Here is a 26,286-nt window from a genome sequence, read left to right as displayed (position 1 = left end):
GTGTTGGACTGGAGGGGCCATTGGCCTGATCCAACAGGGCTTCTCTTATGCTCTTCTGTGACACAGAGTGTTGGACTGGAGGGGCCATTGGCCTGATCCAACAGGGCTTCTCTTATGTTCTTCTGTGACACAGAGTGTTGGATTGGAGGGGCCATTGGCCTGATCCAACAGGGCTTCTCTTATGTTCTTCTGTGACACAGAGTGTTGGACTGGAGGGGCCATTGGCCTGATCCATCAGGGCTTCTCTTATGTTCTTATGTGACACAGAGTGTTGGACTGGATGGGCCGTTGGCCTGATCCAACAGAGCTTCTCTTATGTTCTTATGTGACAGAGTGTTGGACTGGAGGGGCCATTGGCCTGATTGAACAGGGCTTCTTTTATGTTCTTATGTGATCCACAGTGTTGGACTGGATGGGCCGTTGGCCTGATCCAACAGGGCTTCTCTTATGTTCTCATGTGACACAGAGTGTTGGACTGGATGGGCCGTTGGCCTGATCCAACACGGCTTCTCTTATGTTCTTATGTGACCCACAGTGTTGGACTGGATGGGCCGTTGGCCTGATTCAACACGGCTTCTCTTATGTTCTTTTGTGACACAGAGTGTTGGACTGGATGGGCCATTGGCCTGACCCCACATGGCTTCTCTTCTGTTCTTATGTGACACAGAGTGTTGGACTGGGTGGGCCATTGGCCTGATCCAACAGGGCTTCTCTTCTGTTCTTATGTGACACAGAGTGTTGGACTGGGTGGGCCATTGGCCTGATCCAACAGGGCTTCTCTTATGTTCTTATCAAATTATCACAGGTTGACAAAGACTTTGCCTCCAGCAAAGAGAAATAGGAACCAGCTTTGTAGGGACATCCCATGAAGAAAAAGTAACTTTTAGCTCTTTCCACTTGGTTCAAGTTTAATACTAAAGTCTTCATGCAAAAGTTTTAGTTCCAAAAGCAGAGACAGCTGGAAGAAAGGGAACTTTTTACTCTTATTAACTAGCAAACATTTTAAAAACAGGAAATGGTTTCTAGGTCCCCCGGTGGAAAGGGGAGCCCACCCACATAGGCGTGGCAAATGGAAAAAACCATTGCATCATGAGACTATGGTCTTGCTCCAAGATTGCAAGAAAGTGAAGTTTGGCACTTAAAAGTTACTGGGATCCATCTCTTTTTATAGTTTTGGAAGAACACTGCCTCCAGTGGTCAAGGTCTGCAAAAGCAAGCAAGTTAATTTAGTGCCTTCCTTGGAAGGAATTATTGGGGGGGGGGGGGAGGCTGAAACTCCGTGAATTCCTGGTGTCCTTGTGAGCGTGGGGAGGGGGGGTGTTGTCACAGCTTCTCCTCTTCCTTGACCCGGGCAGCCAGGCGCTCCGTGATGACGTTAAGGTCTCGACTTTTGTCCAGCTTGATGTAGGTTTCGGTCCGAATGCTGAGGATGCTCACCCAGTCCGGCAGCAGCTCAGAGAAGAGGCGAAGGTGTTTTTCCATCTCTCCTGCAAGGACAAAGATTCTTACTTGAGATGATGATGATACTGGATATTTATATCCCGCTCTATACTCTGAATCTCAGAGCAACCTACAATCTCCTTTTCTTTCCTCTTCCACAAAAGACACCCTGTGAGGTGGGTAGGGCCATTTCAAGGACAGCTCTGCAAGAGCTATGACTGACCCAAGGCCATTCCAACAGCTGCAAGCGGAGGAGTGGGGAATCAAACCCAGTTCTCCCAGATAAGAGAGTTCTGGCTGACCCAAGGCCATTCCAGCAGCTGCAAGTGGAGGAGGGGGGAATCAAACCCAGTTCTCCCAGATAAGAGAGCTATGACTGACCCAAGGCCATTCCAGCAGCTGCAAGTGGAGGAGGGGGGAATCAAACCCAGTTCTCCCAGATAAGAGAGCTATGACTGACCCAAGGCCATTCCAGCAGCTGCAAGTGGAGGAGGGGGGAATCAAACCCAGTTCTCCCAGATAAGAGAGCTATGACTGACCCAAGGCCATTCCAACAGCTGCAAGCGGAGGAGTGGGGAATCAAACCCGGTTCTCCCAGATAGGAGAGCTATGGCTGACCCAAGGCCATTCAAGCAGCTGCAAGTGGAGGAGTGGAGAATCCAACCTGGTTCTCCCAGATAAGAGAGCTCTGGCTGACCCAAGGCCATTCCAGCAGCTGCAAGTGGAGGAGTGGGGAATCAAACCCAGTTCTCCCAGGTAAGAGAGCTCTGGCTGACCCAAGGCCACTCCAGCAGCTGCAAGTGGAGGAGGGGGGAATCAAACCCAGTTCTCCCAGATAAGAGAGCTCTGGCTGACCCAAGGCCACTCCAGCAGCTGCAAGTGGAGGAGTGGGGAATCAAACCCGGTTCTCCCAGTTAAGAGAGCTGTGGCTGACCCAAGGCCATTCCAGCAGGTGCATGTGAAGGAGTGGGGAATCAAACCCGGTTCTCCCAGATAAGAGAGCTCTGGCTGACCCAAGGCCATTCCAGCAGCTGCAAGTGGAGGAGTGGGGAATCAAACCCGGTTCTCCCAGTCCACGCACTGAGCCACTACACCAAACTGGTTCTGTGGGCCTGCTGCCTCACCCAACGCGAGAGCAACCGTTTCAGCTTGGCTAAGGCAAGATCCATGATCCTACATCTTGTCAAGAGAAAGGGGGGGGGGGGGTTCGTGGCAGTTCATCTGCAGTAAATCATTTGTGAGAGGCAGCTTCTCTTTCCAAGAAGCAGCTCAAGTTGAACAGCTTCCCACTCCGGGAAATCCAGAAGCAGGAGGAGCACGGTGGGGCCATCGCAGAAGGAAGGAAGAAGAGAAGAACCAGGCGGAGCGACTCTTTGGAACAGCTGCGGGAATCTGGGCTCAACACACGCGAGTAGCTGTTATCGCAGCAAATGCAGCTCCCCTTTTTGGGCAGGCATTTTGTCCGAGAAGAGCCGCGCCCTTCTCTCTGTCTGTCTCTCCCTGCCCCGCCCGCTTCCTCCCCCTTACCAGGCATCAGGAGGCTCCAGCAGCTCTCCGTCATCCGCTGGCACGCCACCTCCATGGTGAGCGCCTGCTTCTTCTCAGCCACAAACACGTTGCGGAGAGTCCTTGCCATCTCGGGCAGGCGGGCCAGCCTGTTGAGCCGCTGCTCTCGCAGGGGGTCTCGTGTCATCAGGGCCTGCAGCTTTTGCGCTTCCTTGGCTCGGACCTGGGGAGGAGGCGGCAGGTGGACAACGTGAGGCTACTTCCTTGCACAGCCCCGCAGGAGACTGTCAGGTGGTGTCTGCCCTTCTCTGCGGGGGGGGGGTTCTCAAAACTGTTGAGGGCCCTTTTCTGCAGATGAAATGCCTGCAAGCTACAGGGGAGACTGGAGGAGGCTCTGGAGTGCAGGTGAGATCACGAGCCAGGCTACCTTGCCTCACCTGTTGCCTCAGGTGAGCCATGTGCCAGGGGACAGCACAATCAGTGGGGTGGAAGGAAGAAGTTCATCTGCAGTGGCCGGCCTCCTCTTTCAGGAGCTGCCCACCCCTCCCCCCAAAAAAATTTTTAAAAAGCACTCAAAGGGAACTCTGTCTTCTTGGGATAAGCAACGACCATTGCACCCCACCTGCTTACAGAGCCAGACTGCTGCTGGGGACACCCCCCCCCCAAATATCCCCTTCAGGCAAGGCCAGCCACTCACCCGCTCCAGCAGGGACTGCGACACCCCCTTCAGGCTGCTGGGGGTGGGGGGTGGGGAAGGCCTCGGAGACTCGGGCGTGGAGGGGCCGGCTTCGGCTGTCTTCAGGGCCAGGTTGGCCAACGCCTTCTCCATCTGTTTGCAGAAGGATTCTCCATAAGTACATAAGAGAGGCCATGTTGGATCAGGCCAATGGCCTATCCAGTCCCAACACCCTGTGTCACACAGGGGCCAGAAAACCCAGGTGCCATCAGGAGGTCCATCGGAGGGGCCAGGACACTAGAAGCCCTCCCACTGTGCCTTCACCCCAAGCACCAAGAATACAGAGCATCACTGCCCCAGACATAACATAAGAGAAGCCATGTTGGATCAGGTAGTGGCCCATCCAGTCCAACACTGTGTCATACAGTGGCCAAAAAAACCAGGCGCCATCAGGAGGTCCATTAGTGGGGCCAGGACACTAGAAGCCCTCCCACTGTGCCCCCCCCCAGCACCAAGGAAACAGAGCATCACTTGCCCCAGACAAAGAGTTCCAACAATATGCTGTGGCTTAGAGCCACTGATGGACCTCTGCTCCAGATGTTGATCCAATCCCCTCTTGAAGCTGGCTATGCTTGCAGCCGCCGCCACCTTCTGTGGCAGTGCATTTCACGTGTTGATCACCCTTTGGGCGAAGAGGGACTTCCTTTGATCCGTTCTAACCCGACTGCTCAGCAATTTCATTGAGTGCCCACAAGTTCTTGTATTGTGAGAAAGGGAGAAAAGGACTTCTTTCTCTACTTTCTCCATCCCATGCATTATCTTATAAACCTCTATCATGTCACCCCGCAGTTGACGTTTCTGCAAGCTGAACAGCCCCAAGCGTTTTAGCCTTTCTTCATAGGGAAAATGTTTCAGCAACGGGTCAGGATGACCAGAGAAAATGGCTCCTGCCTCCCCCCATCTCTCCCGTTCAGTGTCCAGTTGCTCAGAGTCAGATCCATGCATCTGCCTTAGCCCTGCAGTGCTCCTCCATGGCGCACCACTATGCTCATCTCTGGCAGGCAATTGGAGCAGGGTAGAGTGCCAAAATGCCCCATCCTTAATTCCTGGTTTTCAGCAGAGACAGAAGCCTGTTTCCCCTCAAGAGGAACTGAGTTGTCTCACTTTTCCTCTGAAGCCAGAAGAGTTCTGGGGCAGAGAGGAGGAAGAATGTCAGAAAGAGAGCATCCCTGTTACCTTGCAGCCGAGCCAAACACTCTCACCTTTGGGGTCAGCATGGAACGGGCCTTTGCCAGCACCTCCTGTGCTGTGGTGAGCTTATCCACCTGGGGGGGCTGCGGAAGCTCAGCTGGGACAATCTCGGGCACTTCGTCGACCTTGAACCGAGGGTGCCACCGGGCCAGCTTCTCCTCTGGAATCACCATGGGAGGGTCGAGGGACGCCAGGAAGGCCTGCAGAGAGGCAGAAGATCAGCACCAGGGCCCCGCCTGTCACTTAACGCCCCCCCCCCTCACCTGCAGCACCTCTACTAGCTCGGCAGGTTAAGTCTAGATGTTCTCAGGAGGTCCCTGGATGGCAGCAGCCAATCGCTAGTGTGTCTTTCCTGGGAACGCTTGGTCCGAGGGAGTTCCTTAGCAAGGAAAGACACCGTTCCGAGTTCGAATCCCCACTCACACCATGGAAGCTTGTTAGGTGACTTGGTGACAGTCACACTCCACCTAACCTACCTCCCAGGGTTAGAATCATAGAGTTGGAAGGGACCCTCAAAGTCATCTAGTCCAGCCCCCTGCACAATGCAGGAATTCACAAATACCTCTCCCTAAATATACAGGATCCTCATTGCTATAAGATGGCCATCTAGCCTCTGTTCAAAAACATATATGAACCTATGAAGCTGCCTTCTACTGAATCAGCCCTTTGGTCCATCAAAGTCAGTATTGTCTACTCAGACTGGCAGCGGCTCTCCAGGGTCTCTCCCAAGGAAGACGACGGTAGATTTATACCCTGCCCTTCTCTCTGAATCAGAGATCAGTTTCGCACTAGGCCTTTAATCCTGGTTTAGCCCTGTCCCCAAGCTGACATTCTACACTAAAATCATAGGCATCATAGAGTTGGTTTCTCCTATTCTATGATTCTAGTGTAGAATGTCGGTTTGGGGACAGAGTTAAACCAGGATTAAAGGTCTAGTGCGAACTTGGTCACAGTCTCAGAGCAGCTCACAATCTTCTTAATCTTCTTCCCCCACAACAGACACCCTGTGAGGTGGGTGGGGCTGAGAGCTCTCACAACAGCTGCCCTTTCAAGGACAACTTCTGCGAGAACCACAGTTTCCCCAAGGCCATTCTAGCAGGTGGAAGTGGGGAATCAAACCTGATTCTCCCAGATAAGAATCCTCGCACTTAACCACTACACCAAACTGGCTCTCAAGGAAGGAGAGCCCACCACCTCCCGAGGAAGCCTGTTCAACTGAGGAACCGCTCTCACTGTCAGGAAGTTCTTCCTAACGTAGAGCCAAAAACTTTTCTGGTTATTCTTGTGAGGATAAAATGGAGGAAAGAAGAACTATGTAAGCTGTTTTGAGTGCCCGTTGGAGAGAAAGGCCGGGTAGAAATAAAACAAAGAAACAGCTGCAAAGGAGACTCTGTAAGCCGCCCTGAACCTGCCTTGGCAGGGAGGGCAGGGTATAAATAAAAAATTATTATTATTATTCAACAAGGCAGAAACACTCACCTTGTGATGCTCTTTGACAACGTTAACCAGGTTCCCGTTGAACACTTTCTGGCGCTCCAGCAAACGCGACGCTGACAGTTTCTCCCCTGAAAGCGAGAAGAGGGATTTCGTTTCTTCCTGCACAGCAACCTCCGTGCGATTTGGCAGCCACCGTTCACAACTATGCCCAGCCTCCTGACAAGCTCTTTTGAGGCTCTGCTGGGGTGGGGGGGAAACGCACCTTCTCCCAAGACGGGCTCAATGGTAAGCTGGTAGTCGCTTCGCTTCAGACCTCCGCTGCTGAAGGTGGGGATGTTTTTCTCCTGCCGCAACACGTAGGCGGCTGGATACACCGTCTTGATCTGGCCCAGATTCCGCTCTTCAAATTGCCTGACGGAGAAGAGAGGAAGAGACTTCTGCCTGAGAACAGCTCTTGCAGAAGGAAGCAGCTGCAGTTGCAGACCTGAAGGAAGAGTTGCATTGAAATGGAAGTGGCAGCCAGCACTGAGTTCGAGGAGCGCTGCATCAGCAGAGAGGGCTGAAAGCTCCGCTGAAGGCAGTTCTGTCCACCAGGAAGATTAAAGACGAGGATGGCAGGCGCTTGGCAGAGGCCCAACACTGGCTCCAGGAAGTTCTTGAGCAAGACAGCGGCTATCCCATGATGCAACAGGGCAATCAGAAGTAGACTGCCCCTTAACATGGAGGCTCCACAGATAGCTTTCACCACTAACAGCTACACAGAGGCTGATTAGAGGTAGAAAGTACCAAGTTACAGCCAACTCACGATGAGTGACCCTGCAGGGCAGGAGTGTTAAACGTGCGGCCCCGAGGCCGGATCAGGCCCCCAGAGTGTTCCTATCAGGCCCGCGAGCCAGTCTGCTCCCGTCTCCCTCTGTCTCCTTATGCATCACGGCTTGCTTTGCCAGGATTTCTCAATCGCACAGGAGCTACAAAGCAAGGCCTCTATTTTCCCCATTGGCTGTGGCTCCTCTCTTGGGGAGGAGGGGGGGGAGAGCTTGCTTTGATACTGACCACCATACTGCAAGAGTGCTAATCTTTTAAGCATGTTTTTAGTTTTGGGGTTTTTTTAATCTTTAATTGTCTTTGACTGTATCCTTTATAAAGTTTGTATCTCTGCTATCTGGCACTACATTTTATGACACTCATGGCCCGGCCCAACAACAGCTCACTTATGTCAGATCCGGCCCTCATAACAGATGAGTCTGAAGAAGAAGAACTGAAGATTTATACCCCACCCTTCTCTCTGAATCAGAGACTCAGAGCGGCTTACAATCTCCTGTATCTTCTCCCCACACAACAGACACTCTGTGAGGTGGGTGAGGCTGAGAGAGCTCTGACAGAAACAGCCCTTTCAAGGACAACCTCTGCCAGAGCTCTGGCTGACCCAAGGCCGTTCCAGCAGCTGCAAGTGGAGGAGTGGGGAATCAAACCCGGTTCTCCCAGATAAGAGAGCTCTGGCTGACCCAAGGCCATTCCAGCAGGTGCAAGTGGAGGAGTGGGGAATCAAACCCGTTTCTCCCAGATAAGAGAGCTCTGGCTGACCCAAGGCCATTCCAGCAGCTGCAAGTGGAGGAGTGGGGAATCCAACCCGATTCTCCCAGATAAGAGCTCTGGCTGACCCAAGGCCATTCCAGCAGCTGCAAGTGGAGGAGTGGGGAATCCAACCCGATTCTCCCAGATAAGAGAGCTCTTGCTGACCCAAGGCCATTCCAGCAGCTGCAAGTGGAGGAGTGGGGAATCCAACCCGATTCTCCCAGATAAGAGCTCTGGCTGACCCAAGGCCATTCCAGCAGCTGCAAGTGGAGGAGTGGGGAATCCAACCCGATTCTCCCAGATAAGAGAGCTCTTGCTGACCCAAGGCCATTCCAGCAGCTGCAAGTGGAGGAGTGGGGAATCAAACCCGGTTCTCCCAGATAAGAGAGCTCTGGCTGACCCAAGGCCATTCCAGCAGCTGCAAGTGGAGGAGTGGGGAATCCAACCCGATTCTCCCAGATAAGAGAGCTCTGGCTGACCCAAGGCCATTCCAGCAGGTGCAAGTGGAGGAGTGGGGAATCAAACCCGGTTCTCCCAGATAAGAGAGCTCTGGCTGACCCAAGGCCATTCCAGCAGGTGCAAGTGGAGGAGTGGGGAATCAAACCCGGTTCTCCCAGATAAGAGAGCTCTGGCTGACCCAAGGCCATTCCAGCAGCTGCAAGTGGAGGAGTGGGGAATCAAACCCGGTTCTCCCAGATAAGAGAGCTCTGGCTGACCCAAGGCCATTCCAGCAGGTGCAAGTGGAGGAGTGGGGAATCAAACCCGGTTCTCCCAGATAAGAGAGCTCTGGCTGACCCAAGGCCATTCCAGCAGCTGCAAGCGGAGGAGGGGGGAATCAAACCCGGTTCTCCCAGATAAGAGTCCGCGCATTTAACCACAACACCAAAGAGAGACCAACTCACTTGCGCATCATGTCCTGGACCCCTTGCTTGACCTTGGCGAAGGTCACCATCTCTGAGCGGTTGAAAAGCATCCCAACAATGGTCTCCATGCTGCGGAACATCTCGGCCAGCAGCCTGTACTTGTAGGGCAGTGTGAGCCCGGGGGGCACATCCTGGGCGAGGGTGTGGAATCGCTGGTAGGCTGGTACCTTCTCACTGAGAAAACACACAAGGGTGGGCAGGAAGACCATGGGTGAGGTTCTGCAGCAAATATTGCAGGAGGCACCCATGGAAAGAAGCACCCAGAATTAACTCACCTGTGCTCAGTAAAAGCCAGAGTTTTAACAGTTACCCCAAAGTAACCGATACAATCAACACGCACACATGAGCATGCATTCACAGTCACTCTACAGGAAGAAGATGAAGATATTGGATTTATATCCCGTCCCCCACTCTGAATCTCACAGTAGTTCACAATGTTCCCTCTGAGCTGCAGAGTCTTGTGAGCAAAAATTCTTTTTTGTGAGCTCCTGGCATTAAGGTTGTGAGCTGCCGCATAAATTGTGTTCTGGGGTCATCCTTCCTGAGCTAAGACAAAAATGTGTGAGCTGGAGGCTAAAAAAAGCTGTGAGCTAGCTCACGCCAACTCAGCTTAGAGGGAACACTGGTTGCCAGTCTCCTTCACCTTCCTCCCCCACAACAGACATCCTGTGAGGTAGGTGTGGCTGAGAGAGCTCTCCCAGAAGCTGCTCTTTCAAGGACAGTTGTGTGAGAGCTATGGCTGACCAAAGGCCATTCCAGCAGCTGCAAGTGGAGGAGCGGGGAATCAAACCCGGTTCTCCCAGATAAGAGTCTGCACACTTCAGCACTACACCAAACTGGCTCTTTCAACCACCCTTTCAAGGACAACCTCTGCAAGAGCTATGGCTGACCCAAGGCCATTCCAGCAGCTGCCCTTTCAAGGACAACCTTTGCCAGAGCTACAGCTCCCAGATTAGAGTCCGCACGGCTCTTTTGCAGGCCCTCTGGAGGCATACATGGCCCTGCATCAGATTCTACTAGTTACTGGGGGTCCATCTAGTAAACCCACAAGCCGCCCTCCCGTTCCACCAGCCCGTCTGTTCTCCCCAGAGCTCACTCTCTCACCAGGCCTCTGCTTCGGGCTTCGGATCCTGTGTGGGCAACTGGGGGTGGGAGAGGCGGTCCTTCTCCTCCTTGGCTATTTTCTTGGCACAGATCTTGGCCTCCAGAAGCCGTGCCCGTTGCAACCTGCTCTTCACATCGTCTCCTTTGGCTTCGGAGGTAGTGGCAGGTAATTGGCCTTTCCGGGTCAGCTTCTCCAGCCGGCATCTCAGCTCTGCAAGCGTCTCTCTGGCCAGAACCTGTGAGGGACAAGAGAACTGGAAGGTAGCAGTGCGGCTCCTTTCAGCAATGTCGCCACCTTCTGCGATTCGTGGGCAATTCACTGTGCCCCATTTCAGAAAACCAGGAGGAACTATCTTAATAATCGTTATTACATTTGGAACGGGGCCAAACCAGACTCCAAGGATTATAAGTTCTTTGAAGGCCAGTTACGTCCCACTTCAAACAGGACTGTAAGTTTTTTTGGAGTCAGCCTATTCATTCTTGGACCTGAGGAAGATTTGAAACGACCCACCATGGTCCGAACTTGATATTTGGGATTTGTATGTTGTATATTTGTAAACGAATGATTGGCTATTAATTACTAAAGCGTCTCTTGTTGTGCCTCAAGCAGTGTACTTTTGCTCTGTATTCTCCACACTGCAGTTCTTCGTTTTGACTACAACCTCCAGGGGATGGCTGGAGACCTCCGCCTATCATAATAGATCTGCGGATGACCAAGACCAGTCCCCCTGGAGCAAACGGCAGCTTTGAAGAACATAAGAGAGGCCATGTTGGATCAAGGCCAATGACCCATCCAGTCCAACACTCTGCGTCACACAGTGGCCAAAAAAACCAAGTGCCATCAGGAGGTTCATCAGTGGGGCAAGGACACTAGAAGCCCTCCCACTGTGCCCCCCAAAGCACCAAGAATACGGAGCGTCACTGCCCCAGACGTAAGAACATAAGAGAAGCCATGTCGGATCAGGCCAATAGCCGATCCAGTCCAACACTCTGTATCACGCAATGACCAAAAAACCCAGGTGCCATCAGGAGGTCCATCAGTGGGGCCAGGACTCCAGAAGCCCTTCCACTGTGCCCTCCCCCCAAGAACCAAGAATACAGAGCATCACTGCCCCAGAGTTCCAACAATATGCTGTGACTAATAGCAACTGATGGACCTCAGCTCTATATTTTTATCCAATCCCCTCTTAAAGCTGGCTATGCTTGTAACCACCACCATGTCCTGTGGCAGTGAATTCCACATGTTAATCACCCTTTGGGTGAAGGACTTCCTTTTATCTGTTGAAACCCGACTGCTCAGCAATTTCATGGAGTGCCCACGAGTTCTCGTATTGTGAGAAAGGCAGAAAAGTCCTTTCTCTACCTTCTCTATCCCGTGCATAATCTTGTCAACCTCTACCATGTCACCCCTCAGTCGATGTTTCTCCAAGCTAAAGAGCCCCAAGCGTGTGCGGACTCTACAGCATCACATGCTGCTAAGGCCCCTCCCCAGACTTTCCAGGTGTTCCCCAACCCAGAACTGCCAACCCCAGGGCACAAAAAGAGCCAGGGCATCCCCAGCATGTTTAAGCACCTCCAGAACCAGGTGAGACCACCAGAATGGGACTTCCCATCCTGTCACCCTTTACCTTCTCCTCTGGCATGGCCAGGCCAGGATGGGCCCCGCTCTCCTGCTTCTGACCCGGGGAGAGGATCACGTTCACCAAATCCTTTGCCTCCTTATCCAGGCCGGAGGAGCTGGGGGAAGAGGGGCTGGCAACCTGCAAGGGAAGCGCTGCCTTAGAGTCTTCACCCCCCTCTGGGCTTGTCTGCAGAGCCAAGACATGGCTTGGTTGGGTTTAAACGAAGCCCAGGGGAGGGGTGTCTAGACACATTCAAGGAGAAGAGATTCAGATCAACCTAAATTCAAGTTTTGTCTTCCTACCGTTCGATTTTCTGACTACAGCTGATGTTTGTTGGACAAAATCTAAAATATAGTACTTAAAAAAAAAAAAAGCTATTGAATCAAAATACTGAAATGGAACCTCCATATTCAGAGGAAATCTACCCTGGCTTGCTAGAACAGGGGTAGGCCAAACTTGCTTAATGTAAAAGCAACACAGAATGAACGTCAGATGTTCGAGAACCGCGAGACATAAATGTCCGATATTTGAGAGAGGAAGGAAGGAAGGAAGAAAAGAGACTGCAGATTTATACCCCGCCCTTCTCTCTGAATCAGAGACTCAGAGCGGCTTACAATCTTCTATTTCTAACCTCCCCCCACACACACACACAAAACAGACACCCTGTGGGGTGGGTGGGGCTGACAGGGCTCTCACAGCAGCTTCCCCTTTCAAGGACAAGCTCCGCAAGAGAGCTATAACTGACCCAAGGCCATTCCAGCAGCTGCAAGTGGAGGAGGGGGGAATCAAATCCGGATCTCCCAGATAAGAATCCACGCACTTCACCACTACACTGGAAGGAAGGAAAGAAAGAGACTGCAGATTTACATCCTGCTCTTCTCTCTGAATCAGAGCAGCTTCCAATCTCCTATTTCTTCCCTCCCCCCACACACAACAGACACCCTGTGAGGTGGGTGAGGCTGAGAGGGCTCTCACAGCAGCTGCCCTTTCAAGGACAACCTCTGCCAGAGCTATGGCTGACCCAAGGCCATTCCAGCACGTGCAAGTGGAGGAGGGGGGAATCAAACCCGGTTCTCCCAGATAAGAGTCCGCACACTTAACCACTACACCAAACTGGCTCTTTCAACCACCCTTTCAAGGACAACCTCTGCCAGAGCTATGGCTGACCCAAGGCCATCCCAGCAGCTGCAAGTGGAGGAGTGAGGAATCAAACCCGGTTCTCCCAGATGAGAGTCTGCACACTTCACTACTACACCGGAAGGAAGAAAAGAAAACAACTTTAAATGCCTTTTCGGAGCTACCAGCTGTCGTGGCTTGGAGGAGTGATTTCAAGAGCGAAACGCCTTTTCCAAGCTGGCCAGCAGGGCCAGGGGGGCTTCGAGAGCTACACGATAGGAGCGAAAGCGCCAGTTTGGACACCCCCGTAGTAGAAACAACCGGCGGCGGAGCTCCCCCGAGGTCTCCACGCGGCCTGGCCAGCGATCCAAGCAGGGTCTTGCCACTTTTTGGACCGCCGAGCCAGACTGGATCCCCCCCCTCCCCGAGCCAGTTGCCGGCTCCGCCCAGCCTGCCTCGCAGGGCTGTTGTGCGAAAGCGGGCAGCCCGGGCCGGCAGCAGCCGTTCATTCCGAAGCCCGACTGCGGCGGCCGCTCCGCTCACCGCCTCCGGGGCCATCAGCAGCCTCTTCCGGGCGGTCCCCTTCTGCCCGCCCGAGCGCGCCCCCTCCGCCTGCAGCGCGGAGCCCGAGCGGCGCCTCTTCCTGCTGCTGCTGCTGCTGCCCGGCGTGGCCCGCGGGCACTGGGCTCCGGCCGGCGTGCGGGGAGAGGCCAGCCAGGCCGGAGCTTGGGGCTGGGGCTGGGGCTTGGCCTCGGGGCTGGGCCGGGCCTCCTCCGAGCCGTCCTGGCGGACTTTCCTGCGCTTGGCGCCCGCCGGGCCCTTCTTGCTGCGGGCGAAGAAGTCGGTCACCCGCAGCTGCTGCACGAGGCTCTTCCCGCGCGCCGCCATCGCCTTTGATCCGCCGCCTTCAAAGCGCCCCCAACGTTCCATCCGGCGCAAAATGTCTCCAACTTTCGCGCGAAACGCTCGAGCTCCGCCCCCTGCGCGGGGAGGGGCCTGGCGGCGGCGGCCTCTTAAAGGCGCCGCGTCCTCGGAGCCTCGCGGGATTGGGGCGCGCTTCCCTTTAAACGCAGCCGCCGCATTTCTCTTTTGAAGCATTCCCTTTCGTTCGGCCCCGTGGCGCAGAGTGTTCAAGCTGCAGTACTGCAGTCTTAACCTCTGCTCATCACCACCTGAGTTCGATCCCTGGTGGAAGCTGGGTTTTCAGGTAGCCGGCTCGAGGTTGACTCAGCCTTCCATCCTTCCGAGGTCGGTCAAATGAGCACCCACCTTGCTGGGGGGAAAGGGTATAAAGACTGGAGAAGGCCATGGCAAACCACCCTGTAAAAAGTCTGCCCTGAAAACGTTATGAAAGCAACGTCAGGCCAGAGTCGGAAATGACTGGTGCTTGCACAGGGGACCTTTCCTTTCCTTTGTTTGGCTTGGGATGGAGTAAGACATTACTCTTAGCTGAAGAGTCCAAAATTCTAGCCCAGTTATCAGTTAATTTATCCTTAGTAAGATATTTGTTTGTCTATCAATTGATTGATTGGCAAACTAGATATTATCTTAAATGCTAAGTAAGATGCTCTACAATGTTATAGCCCCGTGGTGCAGAGTTGTAAAGCTGCAGTACTGCAGTCCGAAGCTCTGCTCGCGACCTGAGTTCGATCCCGGCAGAAGCTGGGTTCAGGTAGCCAGCTCAAGGTTGACTCAGCCTTCCATCCTTCCGAGGTCGGTCAAAGGAGCCCCCACCTTGCTGGGGGGAAAGTGGAGATGACTGGGGAAGAAAATGCCAAACCAACCCATAAAAAAAGTCTGCTGTGAAAACATTGTGAGAGCACCGTCACCCCAGAGTCGGAAATGACTGGTGCTTGCACAGGGGACTACCTTGACCTTTTTTTACAATGTTATATATACCATAGTACATGAACAGTAGAATTTTGTTATATACGGAATCAATCTGCTTCATCGAACAAAGTTCTGTATAACTTGGAATTTTTAAAATAAACTTATCATATACTAAAAAAAATGCAGCCGCCGCTCCCATGTTGGGCAGAGGCGTGGAGCTGCTTGGGTCTCTCGGGCCTTCTGCGGGGTCTCTGCCCCGAGGATCCTACAGGCATGCCTAGTGGAAGCTGCGGTGCAAGACGCTGGCTGCAGGAGGCCTCTAGGGGGAGCCTTTGTAGGGGGCAGGCTGGGCTCCGCGGAGAAATGGACTTGTAAGAGGGCTGCCAGGAGGCCAGAGAGTTGCACCCCAGGCCTGCAGCCACAGGGGGGCCTGTGGGGCCATGCCCCTTGCCTCCAGGGGACCCTCCATGGGGCAGCCTGCTTTTTTTCTTTTTTCCCATGTTTGAGTCGCCAAAGCATCAGCAGCAGCAGTCAGAGTTCGGAGAGCTGATCAGGGCACAGTGCACTGCAGCAGCAAAAGCAGCAAGCAGAGAGGAGGGAGGTGGAGGCATGGGAAACTGGGGATGGGGGGAGACGGATGGAGCTGCTGGCTGCAAAGCGCTGGAGTGAGGGAGAGGGAGGTGGGAGGAAGCCCCCCTGCTTGCACGCCAGGTGCAGTCCCTTCTTGAGTCCAAAGTTTTAGGGTTGGCTGCCCTGACTTGACCACTTTCAGAGCCTCCATGTCCAAAGGCAGTCAACCTTAAGCAACCTCAGGGAAGGCCTCGGCGGCCTCTGTGCTCTGTTTGTTGCCCCTCCCGGGGAACTGGTTGGCCATTGAGTGAGACAAGAAGCCATTCTTGTGGCAAGTTGTTCTCCCCTTCCTGGGAGGAGACTAGCAGGGGTCCACAGCCAAACGTCTCTCTGACCTGCGGAGTCTTGCGAGCAAAATTCTCCTTCGTGAGCGACTGGCATAAAAGTTGCAGGCTACTGCATGAATTTGTCTGCTCGGGGGCCATTTTTCCTGAGCGAAGACAAAAATGTGTGAGCCAGAGGCTAAAAAACTGTGAGCTAGCTCACACGAACTCAGGTTAGAGAGAACACTGTCCGCAGCCCCCTTTTGTAGGCTCAGTCATGATCTCTCACAACAGCCCTGCAAGGTGGGCCCGGCTTAGCCCCACAGACGGCCATCTGGCCGCAGCGAGGATCCTGTGAATTTAGGAGGTGGTATTTGTGAGTCTCCTACATTGTGCAGGGGGTTGGACTAGATGACCCTGGAGGTCCCTTCCGACTATGATTCTATATTGCAACGGGAAGGCTGAAAGAAAGCAGCTGTTCCGAGGCCCCCAAGGAAAGAGGCAGCAGGGTTGGAACCAGGACCGCCCCCCCCCCCCCCCCGCCAAGCACAGTGCATCCTCTTAGCCACTGGGCTACCATGGTTGCTATAAGCAAACAAAGAATAGGGGGGAACATTCAGCATTACTTTTTTGTGGTTGCCACTGCCACAGCCATTGCATTGTGGCACTGGGCCTGCAAGCTGTAGCAGCTATCCCACCCCCCCGCCTCCAACTCTGAAAGGAGCAGCCCAGAACGGCCAAGGAAAGCCCACGTTTATAATGAATCCACTGGAATTAATTTCTGAGATCAATGCCTGTCCAGACTCTGACAGATGCTCTCATTGAACCTGACTCTCGGCCAGGAGATGATGATTTCTCCTACTGACGGGCCTTAGATGAACTCTGGCTGCTTCTCTTGGGGCCGGGGGACGAGTTTGAAAGGCGCTCGCGTCACCAAGGAGCCGGCCTCTCTGGCTATCCTGCCCCAGCTGCTGGAGAGACACATCTGGGGCACAGCTGCTCTGCACATGCAACTGGCAGGCTTGTGCCTCTCTAGGTGGCCACAAGTGGGACATAGTTTTCAAAATATATGTCCGGGGAGCAGGGGGGGGGGGGAGAGACACACAACTCACCGCCCGCATGCGCTGTTGGCGCAAACTGCAGAAATGTTTTCCAAATCCTGTTTCCCCTAGTAGTTAGTTGCCTTCAGGAAGTGCTTAAAAAGAAAATCCATCCCCCCCCCTCACACACACACACTTATTCTTCAGAGTATCACTTTTGAACATGAGGTTTCGTTTAGCTTCTGATAGACTTACATGCATTTAGCTTGTTTTTAAAGCCACTACAAGAAGAAGACTGCAGATTTATACCCCGCCCTTCTCTCTGAATCAGAAACTCAGAGCGGCTGACAAACTTCTATATCTTCTCCCCACACAGCAAACGCACTGTGAGGTGGATGAGGCTGAGAGAGCTCTCCCAAAGCTGCCCTTTCAAAGACAACTCTGCAAGAGCTCTGGCTGACCCAAGGCCATTCCAGCAGGTGCAAGTGGAGGAGTGGGGAATCAAACCCGGTTCTCCCAGACAAAAGAGCTCTGGCTGACCCAAGGCCACTCTAGCAGCTGCAAGTGGAGAGTGGGGAATCAAACCCGGTTCTCCCAGATAAGAGAGCTCTGGCTGACCCAAGGCCATTCCAGCAGCTGCAAGTGGAGGAGTGGGGGAATCAAACCCTGTTCTCCCAGATAAGAGAGCTCTGGTTGACCCAAGGCCATTCCAGCAGGTGCCAGTGGAGGAGGGGGAAATCAAAGCCGGTTCTCCCAGATAAGAGAGCTCTGGCTGACCCAAGGCCATCCCAGCAGCTGCAAGTGGAGGAGGGGGGAATCAAACCCTGTTCTCCCAGATAAGAGAGCTCTGGCTGACCCAAGGCCATTCCAACAGGTGCCAGTGGAGGAGGGGGAAATCAAAGCCGGTTCTCCCAGATAAGAGAGCTCTGGCTGACCCAAGGCCATCCCAACAGCTGCAAGTGGAGGAGTGGGGAATCAAACCCGGTTCTCCCAGATAAGAGAGCTCTGGCTGACCCAAGGCCATTCCAGCAGCTGCAAGTGGAGGAGTGGGGAATCAAACCCTGTTCTCCCAGATAAGAGAGCTCTGGCTGACCCAAGGCCATTCCAGCAGCTGCAAGGGGAGGAGTGGGGAATCAAACCCGGTTCTCCCAGATAAGAGCCCGCACACTTCACCACTACACGAAACTGGCCTTCACCACATCTGGTAGCGCTGAGTTCCATCATTATGCAGTGCCTGAAGCACGTCTGTCTGTCCTGAATCTTTTGCTTGTAAGCTTAATGAAAAAGGTCAAGGTCGTCCCCTGTGAAAGCACCGAGTGGTTACTGACCCAGGGGGTGACGTCACACCCTGATGTTTTCATGGCAGACTTCTTACGGGGTGGTCTGCCATTGCCTTCCCCAGTCAGCTACACTTTCCCCACAGCAAGCTGGGGACTCATTTTACCAACCTTGGAAAAATGGAAGGCTGAGTCAGCCTTGAGCTGGCTACCTGAACCCAGCTTCTGCTGGCTTGTGAGCAGAGCTTGGACTGCAGTACTGCAGCTTACCACTCTGCGCCACGGGGCACTTCATTGGGTATCTCTGAATTCTAGAGTTGTGGAAGGGAGACAAGGAGTTATCTCTCCCCAACACATAATCTTATAAACCTCTGTCATGACGCTACATATATGCCAGTGTGATGTAGTGGTTAGAATTGTTAGACTAGAATAACAGAGTTGGAAGGGACCCCTCAGAGTCATCTAGTCCAACCCCCTGCACAATGCAGGAGATTCACAAATACTTTCCCTTAAGTTCAGAGGAAGAGCCCCGTGGCGCAGAGTGGTAAAGCTGCAGTACTGCAGTCACAGCTCTCTGCTCACAACCTGAGTTCGGTTCCAGCAGAAGCTGGGTTCAGGTAGCCGGCTCCAGGTTGACTCAGCCTTCCATCCTTCTGAGGTCGGTAAAATGAGTACCCATCTTGCTGGGGGGGGGGAAGTGTAGATGACTGGGGAAGGCAATGGCAAACCACCCCGTAAAAAGTCTGCTGTGAAAACGTTGTGAAAGCAACGTCACCCCAGAGTCGAAAACCACTGGTGCTTGCACAGGGGACTACCTTGGCCTTTAAGTTCAGAGGACCCTCATTGCTGTCAGAGGGCCATCTAGCCTCTGCTTAAAAGCCTCCAAGGAAGGAGAGCCCACCACCTCCCAAAGAGGAAGCCTCTTCCACTGAAGAACTATCACGAAGTTCTTTCGTAACTTCTAGTCGAAAACTCTTCTAATTTAATTTCCACCTATTTGTTCTGCTCCTGCCTTCTGGGGCAACAGAAAACAATTCTGCCCTAGGGACCCAGATTCAAATCCCTGCTATGCCATTGCAGCTTGCTGGAAGACCTTGAGCCAGTCAGCCTGCCCTACTCCACAGGGTGGTTGTGAGGATGGAAGGAAGGCAAATAACAGCCCTGGGGTTTGCATCACTGGGCGCTTGATGCTGCACGCTTTTTGGGGGGTAGGGAGCTGTTTGCTTTTGCCTCTGACCCTAGAAGGCTCTCGGTGCCCTGATCCTGCTGCATAAATTATTAACAGTCATCATAATTAATTGCCACATATTCCAAGTTGGCACTAAATGCACGGGAGAGACCATTATTTATTGCAGGGGTAATGCATCATGTTGAAAGCAGCCCTGGAGCCGGAGAGGGCCAGGCTGTTTGTCATCTCTGCAAAAGCTGCCTGCTGGTTCTGTCATTCTGGAAGGAAGAATGGAGGATGAAAGGGAACCTCCATGTCCAGAGGCAGCCATGGAATCCTAGAGCTGGAAGGGCCCTCCGGGGTCATCTAGTCCAACCCCCTGCACCATGCAGGGAACTCACAAACACCTCCCCCGAAATTCACAGGATCTTCATCGCTGTCAGTCAGCCGTACCAGTCGTAGAAAGCAACACCAAGGAAGGCCTTGGCCTCTGCTGCTGTGATTTTCTGTACGAAGAAAAGGCTGAGTTGGCTCTTTGGAAATAAGCAGTCCATTCAGACAGCCGAATGACGTTTTGGCCTATTGAGCCCTCCCGCCAAGGAATCTGAAGAATGCTTGAAACGTGAAAGCCCTCGTTCTCCAACTAGGGTGGGCCTGCCTTGGTGATCCAGAACATGTGTGTGGTGTGGTGTTAAATGTCTTCAAGTCATTTCTGACTTATGGTCAGAGCTGTTTTGAGCAGGAATGCACAGGAACACATTTTGGTGTAGTGGTTAAGCAAGCGGATTCTTATCTGGGAGAACCAGGTTTGATTCTCCACTTGCAGCTGATGGAATGGCCTTGGGTCAGTTATAGCTGAGTTGTCCTTGAAAGGGCAGCTTCTGGGAGAGCTCTCTCAGCCCCACCCTCCTCACAGGGTGTCTGTTGTGGGGAGGACGGTAAAGGAGATTGTGAGCCACTCTGAGATTCGGAGTGGAGGGCAGGGTATAAATTCAATATTGTCATTATTATTATTACTACATTGTATATAATAAAATAATTATACAATTAATGGCCCGGTTGCTAACAGGCCACGGAGCGGTACCAGTTCACAGCCCGGGGGTTGGAGACTCCTGGGTTAGGGAATAGTTGCAAAACCCCTCCCATAAAGCTGACTGGGGCCCATGTGGGAATGTGCCTGGGAGTAACGTTAGGAGTAGCCAGTGCACCTCATAGGAGTCCCACCCTCCAAAGTTTGATTCTCCACATTCTCAAATGTGGTTTGGATCCTGTTACCGTTAGGTGGATCTGTAACTGGTTGAATGGTTCCTCGTCCTCTTGGAGAGGAGTGACAAGTGGAGTGCTTCAAGGATCTGTCCTGGGACCCGTTTTATTCAACATCTTTATCAATGATTTGGATGAAGGAATAGAGGGAATGCTTATTAAATTTGCAGATGATACTAAATTGGGAGGGGTTGCAAACACAGAAGAAGACAGAAACTGGATACAGGATGACCTTGACAGGCTGGAAAACTGTGCTAAAATCAATAAAATTAATTTTAACAGGGATAAATGTAAAGTTCTGCATTTAGGTAGGAAAAATCCAATGCATGGTTATAGAGTGGGGGAGACTTGTCTTAGCAATAGTATGTGCGAAAAGGACCTAAGGGTCTTAGTGGATCATACGTTGAACATGAGTCAACAGTGCGATGCGGTGGCTAAAAAGGCAAATGCAATTTTGGGCTGTATCAACAGAAGTATAGTGTCCAGATCATGTGATGTGATCGTATCGCTTTACTCCGCTCTAGTAAGACCTCACCTGGAGTCTTGTGTTGAGTTTTGGGCACCACATTTTAAGACGGATATAGACAAGCTGGAAGGGGTCCAGAGGAGGGTGACGAAGATGTTGCAGGGTCTGGAGACTAAGTCCTATGAAGAAAGGTTGAAGGAGCTGGGCATGTTTAGCCTGGAGAGGAGGTGATTGAGAGGTGATAGGATCGCCATCTTCAAGGACTTGAAGGGCTGTCATATAGAGGATGGTGTGAAATTGTTCTCTGTGGCCCCAGAAGGTAGGACCAGAACCAATGGGTTGAAATTAAGTCAAAAGAGTTTCCAGCTCAACATTAGGAAGAACTTCCTGAGCGTTAGAGCAGTTCCTCAGTGGAACAGGCTTCCTTCTTGGGAGGTGGTGGGCTCTCCTTCCTTGGAGGGTTTTAAGTAGAGGCTAGACGGCCATCTGACAGCAATGAAGATCCCGTGAATTTAGGGGGTAGGTATTTGTGAGTTTCCTGCATTTGCAGGGGGTTGGACTAGATGACCCTAGAGATCCCTTGCAACTCTATGATTCCTCCACTTGCAGCTGCTGGAATGGCCTTGGGTCAGCCAAAGCTCTCTAGCCGTCCTTGAAAGGGCAGCTGCTGTAAAAGCTCTCTCAGCCCCACCCACCTCACAGGGTGTCTGTTGTGGCGGGGGGGGGGAGGTAAAGGAGCCAGCGAGCCGCTCTGAGACGCAGAGCGAAGGGCGGGATAGAAATCCAAAACCCTCCTCATCGCGGCGGGCGCAGCTGGGAGTTGGCTGCAGCTGCAGCAGCGCAGTGCAGGCGCGCAGAGGCGCCGTCGCCTTGCAGAGGAGCGGGCTGCGGTGGCGCTTGGTGGGCGCTAGGTGGTGCGGCCGGCGCGGGAAAGGGCCAGGCGGGGGAGCCGCAGAAAGAGCAGCCGGGCAAGTTGGGCGCCAAGCAAAGCAGCGCCGCCGGGCCGGGGCCAGACACGTGCGGAGGGGCTGCCTGCCTGCCTGCCGGGGAAGCCGCGCTCGGGGGCCGCGCGGGGCGGCTCCCGGGGCGGGCTGGGCCGGCCCTCCTTGCCGGGAAGGGTGGGCCAGGAGGCGGCGCCTGGAGAGCAGCGGAGGCGCAAGAAAGTTCTCCTCCGGAGGCCGTGGAGGGGCCGGCTCGCCCTGCGCTCTCGTCCCACAGCCGCCTTCCCGCCCCCATGCCGGAGCTCGCCGGGGCTCCCAGCCCGAGAGGCGGCCCCTGAGCCTGCCGTCGGGGGGCGGTGGCCCTGGCCGGGCCCCTCCCCGGGAAGCGGCGATGAGCGCGCCGGCCGCGACGTGCGCCCTGCTGCTGCTGCCGCCGCTGGCTGCCTGGGGGCCCGCCTGAGCCCGAGCCCGAGCCCGAGCCGGAGGCGGCATGGAGCGGCGCGTCCTCTGCGGGGTCCTCTGCTGGCTGCTGCTGCCGCTCTCCCTCCTGGCCGGTAAGTGCCGCCCCGCCCGGCCTCTCCAAGCTGCGCTCCCCCGGGGGTGGGGAGAAGGAGGGCCGGCGCCTCGACCCAGGCTTCCCGCGACTCCACGGCTGCGCCCTGGCTTGGAGGAGTGGGAGGCACGGGTTCGCCTCCCTCTGGGGGTGGGCTAGATGGCCTTTAGGGGACCTCCTTCTGCTCCTAGCATTGCGCACGGTCCCTCGGTCGTCTCGCCCGTCGCTTCCTTTCCTTTCGTGGGGGTTTCCAGGGGGAGAAAGAGAGAATTGGAGGCCTCCGAGTGGCTTAGGGCAGTGGTCCCCAACCTTTTGGACACCAGGGACCGGTTTTGTGGAAGACAATTTTTCCACTGACTGGGGTGGGGGGGGAATGGTTTCAGGATGATACAATTGTGCACTTTATTTTGGTGCGGTGGTTAAGCCTTTGAACTTTTATCTGGGTTTGATTCCCCACTCATCCACCTGCAGCTGCTGGAATGGCCTTGGGTTAGTGGTAGCTCTGGCAGAGTTGTCCTTGAAAGGGCAGCTTCTGTGAGAGCTCTCTCAGCCCCACCTACCACACAGAGTGTCTGTTGTGGGGGAGGAAGGGAAAGGAGATTGTAGGCCGCTCTGAGATTCTGCCCTTGAAAGGGCGGCTTCTGGGAGAGCTCTCTCAGCCCCACTTACCTGACAGAGTGTCTTTTGTGGGGGAGGAAGGGAAAGGAAATTGTAGGCTGCTCTGAGACTCTGTTCTTGAAAGGGCAGCTTCTGGGAGAACTCTCTCAGCCCCACCTACCTCACAGAGTGTCCATTGTGGGGAGGAAGGGAAAGGAGATTGTAGGCCACTCTGAGATTCTGTCCTTGCAAGGGCAGCTTCTGGGAGAGCTCTCTCAGCCCCACCTACCTCACAGAGTGTCCGTTGTGGGGGAGGAAGAGAAAGGAGATTGTAGGCCGCTCTGAGATTCTGTCCTTGAAAGGGCAGCTTCTGGGAGAGCTCTCTCAGCCCCACCTACCTCACAGAGTGTCCATTGTGGGGGAGGAAGGGAAAGGAGATTCGGAGTGGAGGGCAGGGTATAAATCCAATGTCGTTGTCGTCTTCTTCTTACTACATTGTATATAATAGAATAATGATACAACTAATGGCCCGGTTGCTAACAAGCCATGGAGCAGTACCGGTCCAAAGGCCTGGAGGGTTGGGGACCCCTGGTTAGGGGAAAGTGGCAAAATCCCTCCCATAAGGCTGACCGGGGCCTGAGAGTCATTGCACCTCATGGCAGTCCCACCCCGCAAAAGTCATGGCTCTTGGCTTTCAGGAGTAAACCTGGACCCCTCGCTCAATTCTGGCAGCACCTGCTGAACCTGCCCTGCTGGCCGGGGACTGCCTTGGTAGCCCCTCAAACGGAGCCAGACATGGGCGAGGTGGAGCAGGTGGCCTTTTGAGCCCCCTCGGCCCTTTTGCTGCCTTGGGATTGTTCTTCACTGGGCCAGTCCAAGCGAGTTGGTCTGCCTGGGATGGGCTTCCTTTCCTCTGGGCCAGCCCACCCCCACCCCCTTCTTCAGCCAAGCCTTTCCCCATTCCTCCCAGGGCTGTGCCGCCACCCCCCCTTCCCCTGCCACCTCGTGCCACCACCCATTGTCCAGTCTGCTGCTTTGGGCATCCCAGATCATTGATAATTGCCTAGCACTGTGGCAATAGCAGGCTTTGGTGTGCCTGTATGGGAGAGAGAGAGAGCATGGCTGGAAAACACAAAGAGTGCTGTGCCAACAACTCAGACCCAGCAGGTCTCTGCCTTTCGTTCCCCCGCCGTGTGAAGTTAAAGCAAGCAGACGAGTTCTAAGGAGGGAGATAACTTTCTTCCCCCAGTACCGTGGGGGAGTGAAAGAGAGCAGGGGTGTGTGTGTTCTTCAGTCTCCCGCATGGCCGGTCGGTCGCTGGCTCTTGGAAATTCTGCAATAAGCAGCCCTCTGTGTGTCACCGACACCTACCCCCCCCCCCCAAAAAAAAGGTTTGCAACATTTTCCAGCCTCGTCACAGGGCGGGTTTCCCTTTCATCCAGAAACGCCTGGCCAGATGATGAGGCTGCTGCAACCGTCTTTTTTGAATCACGCTTTCGCTCGGCGGCGGCACCCGCTGGCACAACGGACGACCTGTCATGTTGGTGGTCTCCTCCGGTGCAGGACACAAAGCGCTTTCTCATTCTCCCTCGCAGAGTTCAGTTCGGCTGGAGTGTTTGAAGTGGAAACTGATTTTTGTTTTTACAGCAGTTCTACCCAGGGCCGGCCCTGTCAATAGGCAAACTAGATGATCATCTAGGGCAGGGGTGTTAGACTCATCTGTTATGAGGGCCGGATCTGACATAAATGAGACCTTGTTGGGCTGGGCCGTGTGTGTACCTATTGAAGATTAGGTAGCAGAGATATAAATTTTATAAAGGACACAGACAAACACAAATGTTTTTTTTTTTTTAAACTTAAAAACATGCTTAAAACATTAGCACTCCTTGGTCTTAAAGGTGCTTTCTTTGTATTTCTCCCATGGGATCCAGAGAATGGGGCAAAGGAAGCTCTGGCTCTTTCCTTCCTTCCCCAGGGGACCAGGAGGGGGAGAAGCCTCAGCCGAAAGAAAGAAGAGAGGCTTGACTCTGTAGCTTTGCTGTGCGATTGAGAGAACCTGGCAAAGTAAGCTCTGCCTCCCCAAGGGAGGAGCCTCAGCCAATGGAGAAAATAGAGGTTTTGTTCTGTAGCTCCTGTGCGATTGAGCAAGCCTGGCAAAGCAAGCTGTGATGCAGAAGGGAGCAAGAGAGAGGCAGAAAGAAGCAGATGACAGCCAGTTGCTCGGGAGCCTGATTCAGCCCCCAAACTGCATGTTTGACACTCCTGGTCTAGGGCGCTGGCCTTCTGGGGGTGCCGAATTGGGCACCCTCCATGTGACTGGGTGACGTTATCAGTGCAGGGTGGGGCCCCCAAAAGTTTGCCTTGTCTAGGGTGCGAGACAGTCTAGGGCCGGCTCTGTTTATACCCCACTGTCCTCTCTAACAGGGACCCAAAGCGTCTTACAAACTTTCCCTCCGTTTTAACCTCACAACAACCCTTTGAAGTAGGCCAAGCTGAGAGTCTGGCTGGCCCAACGTCGCCCACTGAACTTCCATGTCGGTGCGGGGATTCGAACCTGGTTCTCCCAGATCCTAGTATAACGCTGTTACTGCTATGCCACAGTGACTTTAAATTGTCGTTGGTCAAATAACAAGTTAGGGAAGGGATGGTGGCTCAGTGGTAGAGCATCTGCTTGGTCAGCAGAAGGTCCCAGGTTCAATCCCGGCATCTCCAACTAAAAAGGGTCCAGGCAAGTAGGTGTGAAAAACCTCAGCTTGAGACCCTGGAGAGTCGCTGCCAGTCTGAGTAGACAAGACTGACTTTGATGGACTGAGGGGGGGCGGGTCTGATTCAGTAGAAGGCAGCTTCATATGTTCAATCTTTGGGAGGGACAGTGGCTCAGTGGTAGAGCAGAAGGTCCCGGTTCAACCCCCAGCAGCTCCAACCAAAAAGGGTCCAGGCAAGTAGGCGTGAAAAACCTCAGTTTGACACCCTGGAGAGCCACTGCCAGTCAGGTGAGGGATGATGGCTCAGTGTTAGAGCATCTGCTTGGTAAGCAGAAGGTCGCAGGTTCAATCCCCGGCATCTCCAACTTAAAAGGGTCCAGGCAAGTAGGCATGAAAAACCTCTGCTTGAGACCCTGGAGAGCCGCTGCCAGTGTGAGTAGACAAGACTGACTTTGATGGACGGAGGGGGGTCTGATTCAGTAGAAGGCAGCTTCATATGTTCTGTTATTAGGGGAGGGATGGTGGCTCAGTGGTAGAGCATCTGCTTGGTAAGCAGAAGATCCCAGGTTCAATCCCCAACATCTCCAACTAAAAAGGGTCCAGGCAAGTAGGCGTGGAAAACCTCAGCTGGAGACCCTGGAGAGCCGCTGCCAGTCTGAGTAGACAAGGCTGACTTTGGTGGACCCAGGAGGGTCTGATTCAGTAGAAGGCAGCTTCATATGTTCAAATGTTGCATGTAGGGACTGGGGCCTGCGGCATGGGCGCTGGCTTTGCGCCTCCTGTTTTCCCTTGGGGGGGGGGGAAGGCTGTTTGGTTTTCAGAGGACGCAGGGCTGGTGCTGGACTGGTTTTCTTAGGCCGCTGCTGGGTTCAAAGTTATTTGATAATCTGCAGTTTGACCCAG

The 26,286-nt window shown here is 53.8% G+C and overlaps 2 protein-coding genes across 2 annotated transcripts in view; one reads left to right on the top strand and one right to left on the bottom strand.

The window, feature by feature from the left end:
• Positions 1–888: 888 nt before the first annotated feature.
• CDT1 (chromatin licensing and DNA replication factor 1) lies at positions 889–13,748 on the bottom strand. Its single transcript, XM_060253864.1, has 10 exons — positions 12,972–13,748; positions 11,541–11,720; positions 9,913–10,148; positions 8,788–8,982; positions 6,573–6,721; positions 6,353–6,438; positions 4,885–5,073; positions 3,644–3,775; positions 2,968–3,169; positions 889–1,487 (listed from the first exon to the last, which is right to left on the bottom strand). The coding sequence occupies exons 1-10, from the start codon at positions 13,746–13,748 to the stop codon at positions 1,324–1,326; spliced, it is 2,310 nt and encodes a 769-aa protein (XP_060109847.1). The 3' UTR covers positions 889–1,323.
• Positions 13,749–22,007: 8,259 nt separating this feature from the next.
• PIEZO1 (piezo type mechanosensitive ion channel component 1) overlaps positions 22,008–26,286 on the top strand; it is a 234,788-nt gene continuing 230,509 nt past the window's right edge. Inside the window, exon 1 of the mRNA XM_060253863.1 lies at positions 22,008–22,082. Within this exon, the coding sequence (XP_060109846.1) occupies positions 22,019–22,082 (64 nt within the window). The 5' untranslated portion in view covers positions 22,008–22,018. The remainder of the gene's footprint in view (positions 22,083–26,286) is intronic.

This window comes from Heteronotia binoei, chromosome 14, assembly GCF_032191835.1.
Source record: "Heteronotia binoei isolate CCM8104 ecotype False Entrance Well chromosome 14, APGP_CSIRO_Hbin_v1, whole genome shotgun sequence".
NCBI classification, from domain to species: Eukaryota; Metazoa; Chordata; class Lepidosauria; order Squamata; family Gekkonidae; genus Heteronotia; species Heteronotia binoei.
Note: the sequence above shows the minus strand (reverse complement) of the source record. Positions and strands in the feature narration are given on the sequence as shown.

Excerpts from the sequence above, each read along its gene's own strand:
- CDT1 (XM_060253864.1), bottom strand. The coding sequence starts at position 13,748 with ATGCTTCAAAAGAGAAATGCGGCGGCTGCGTTTAAAGGGAAGCGCGCC. Across the intron at positions 6,722-8,787 it reads GTCCAGGACATGATGCGCAA|GCAATTTGAAGAGCGGAATC; the intron begins GTGAGTTGGTCT and ends CTTCTCCGTCAG. Across the intron at positions 1,488-2,967 it reads CTGGAGCCTCCTGATGCCTG|GAGAGATGGAAAAACACCTT; the intron begins GTAAGGGGGAGG and ends TTGTCCTTGCAG.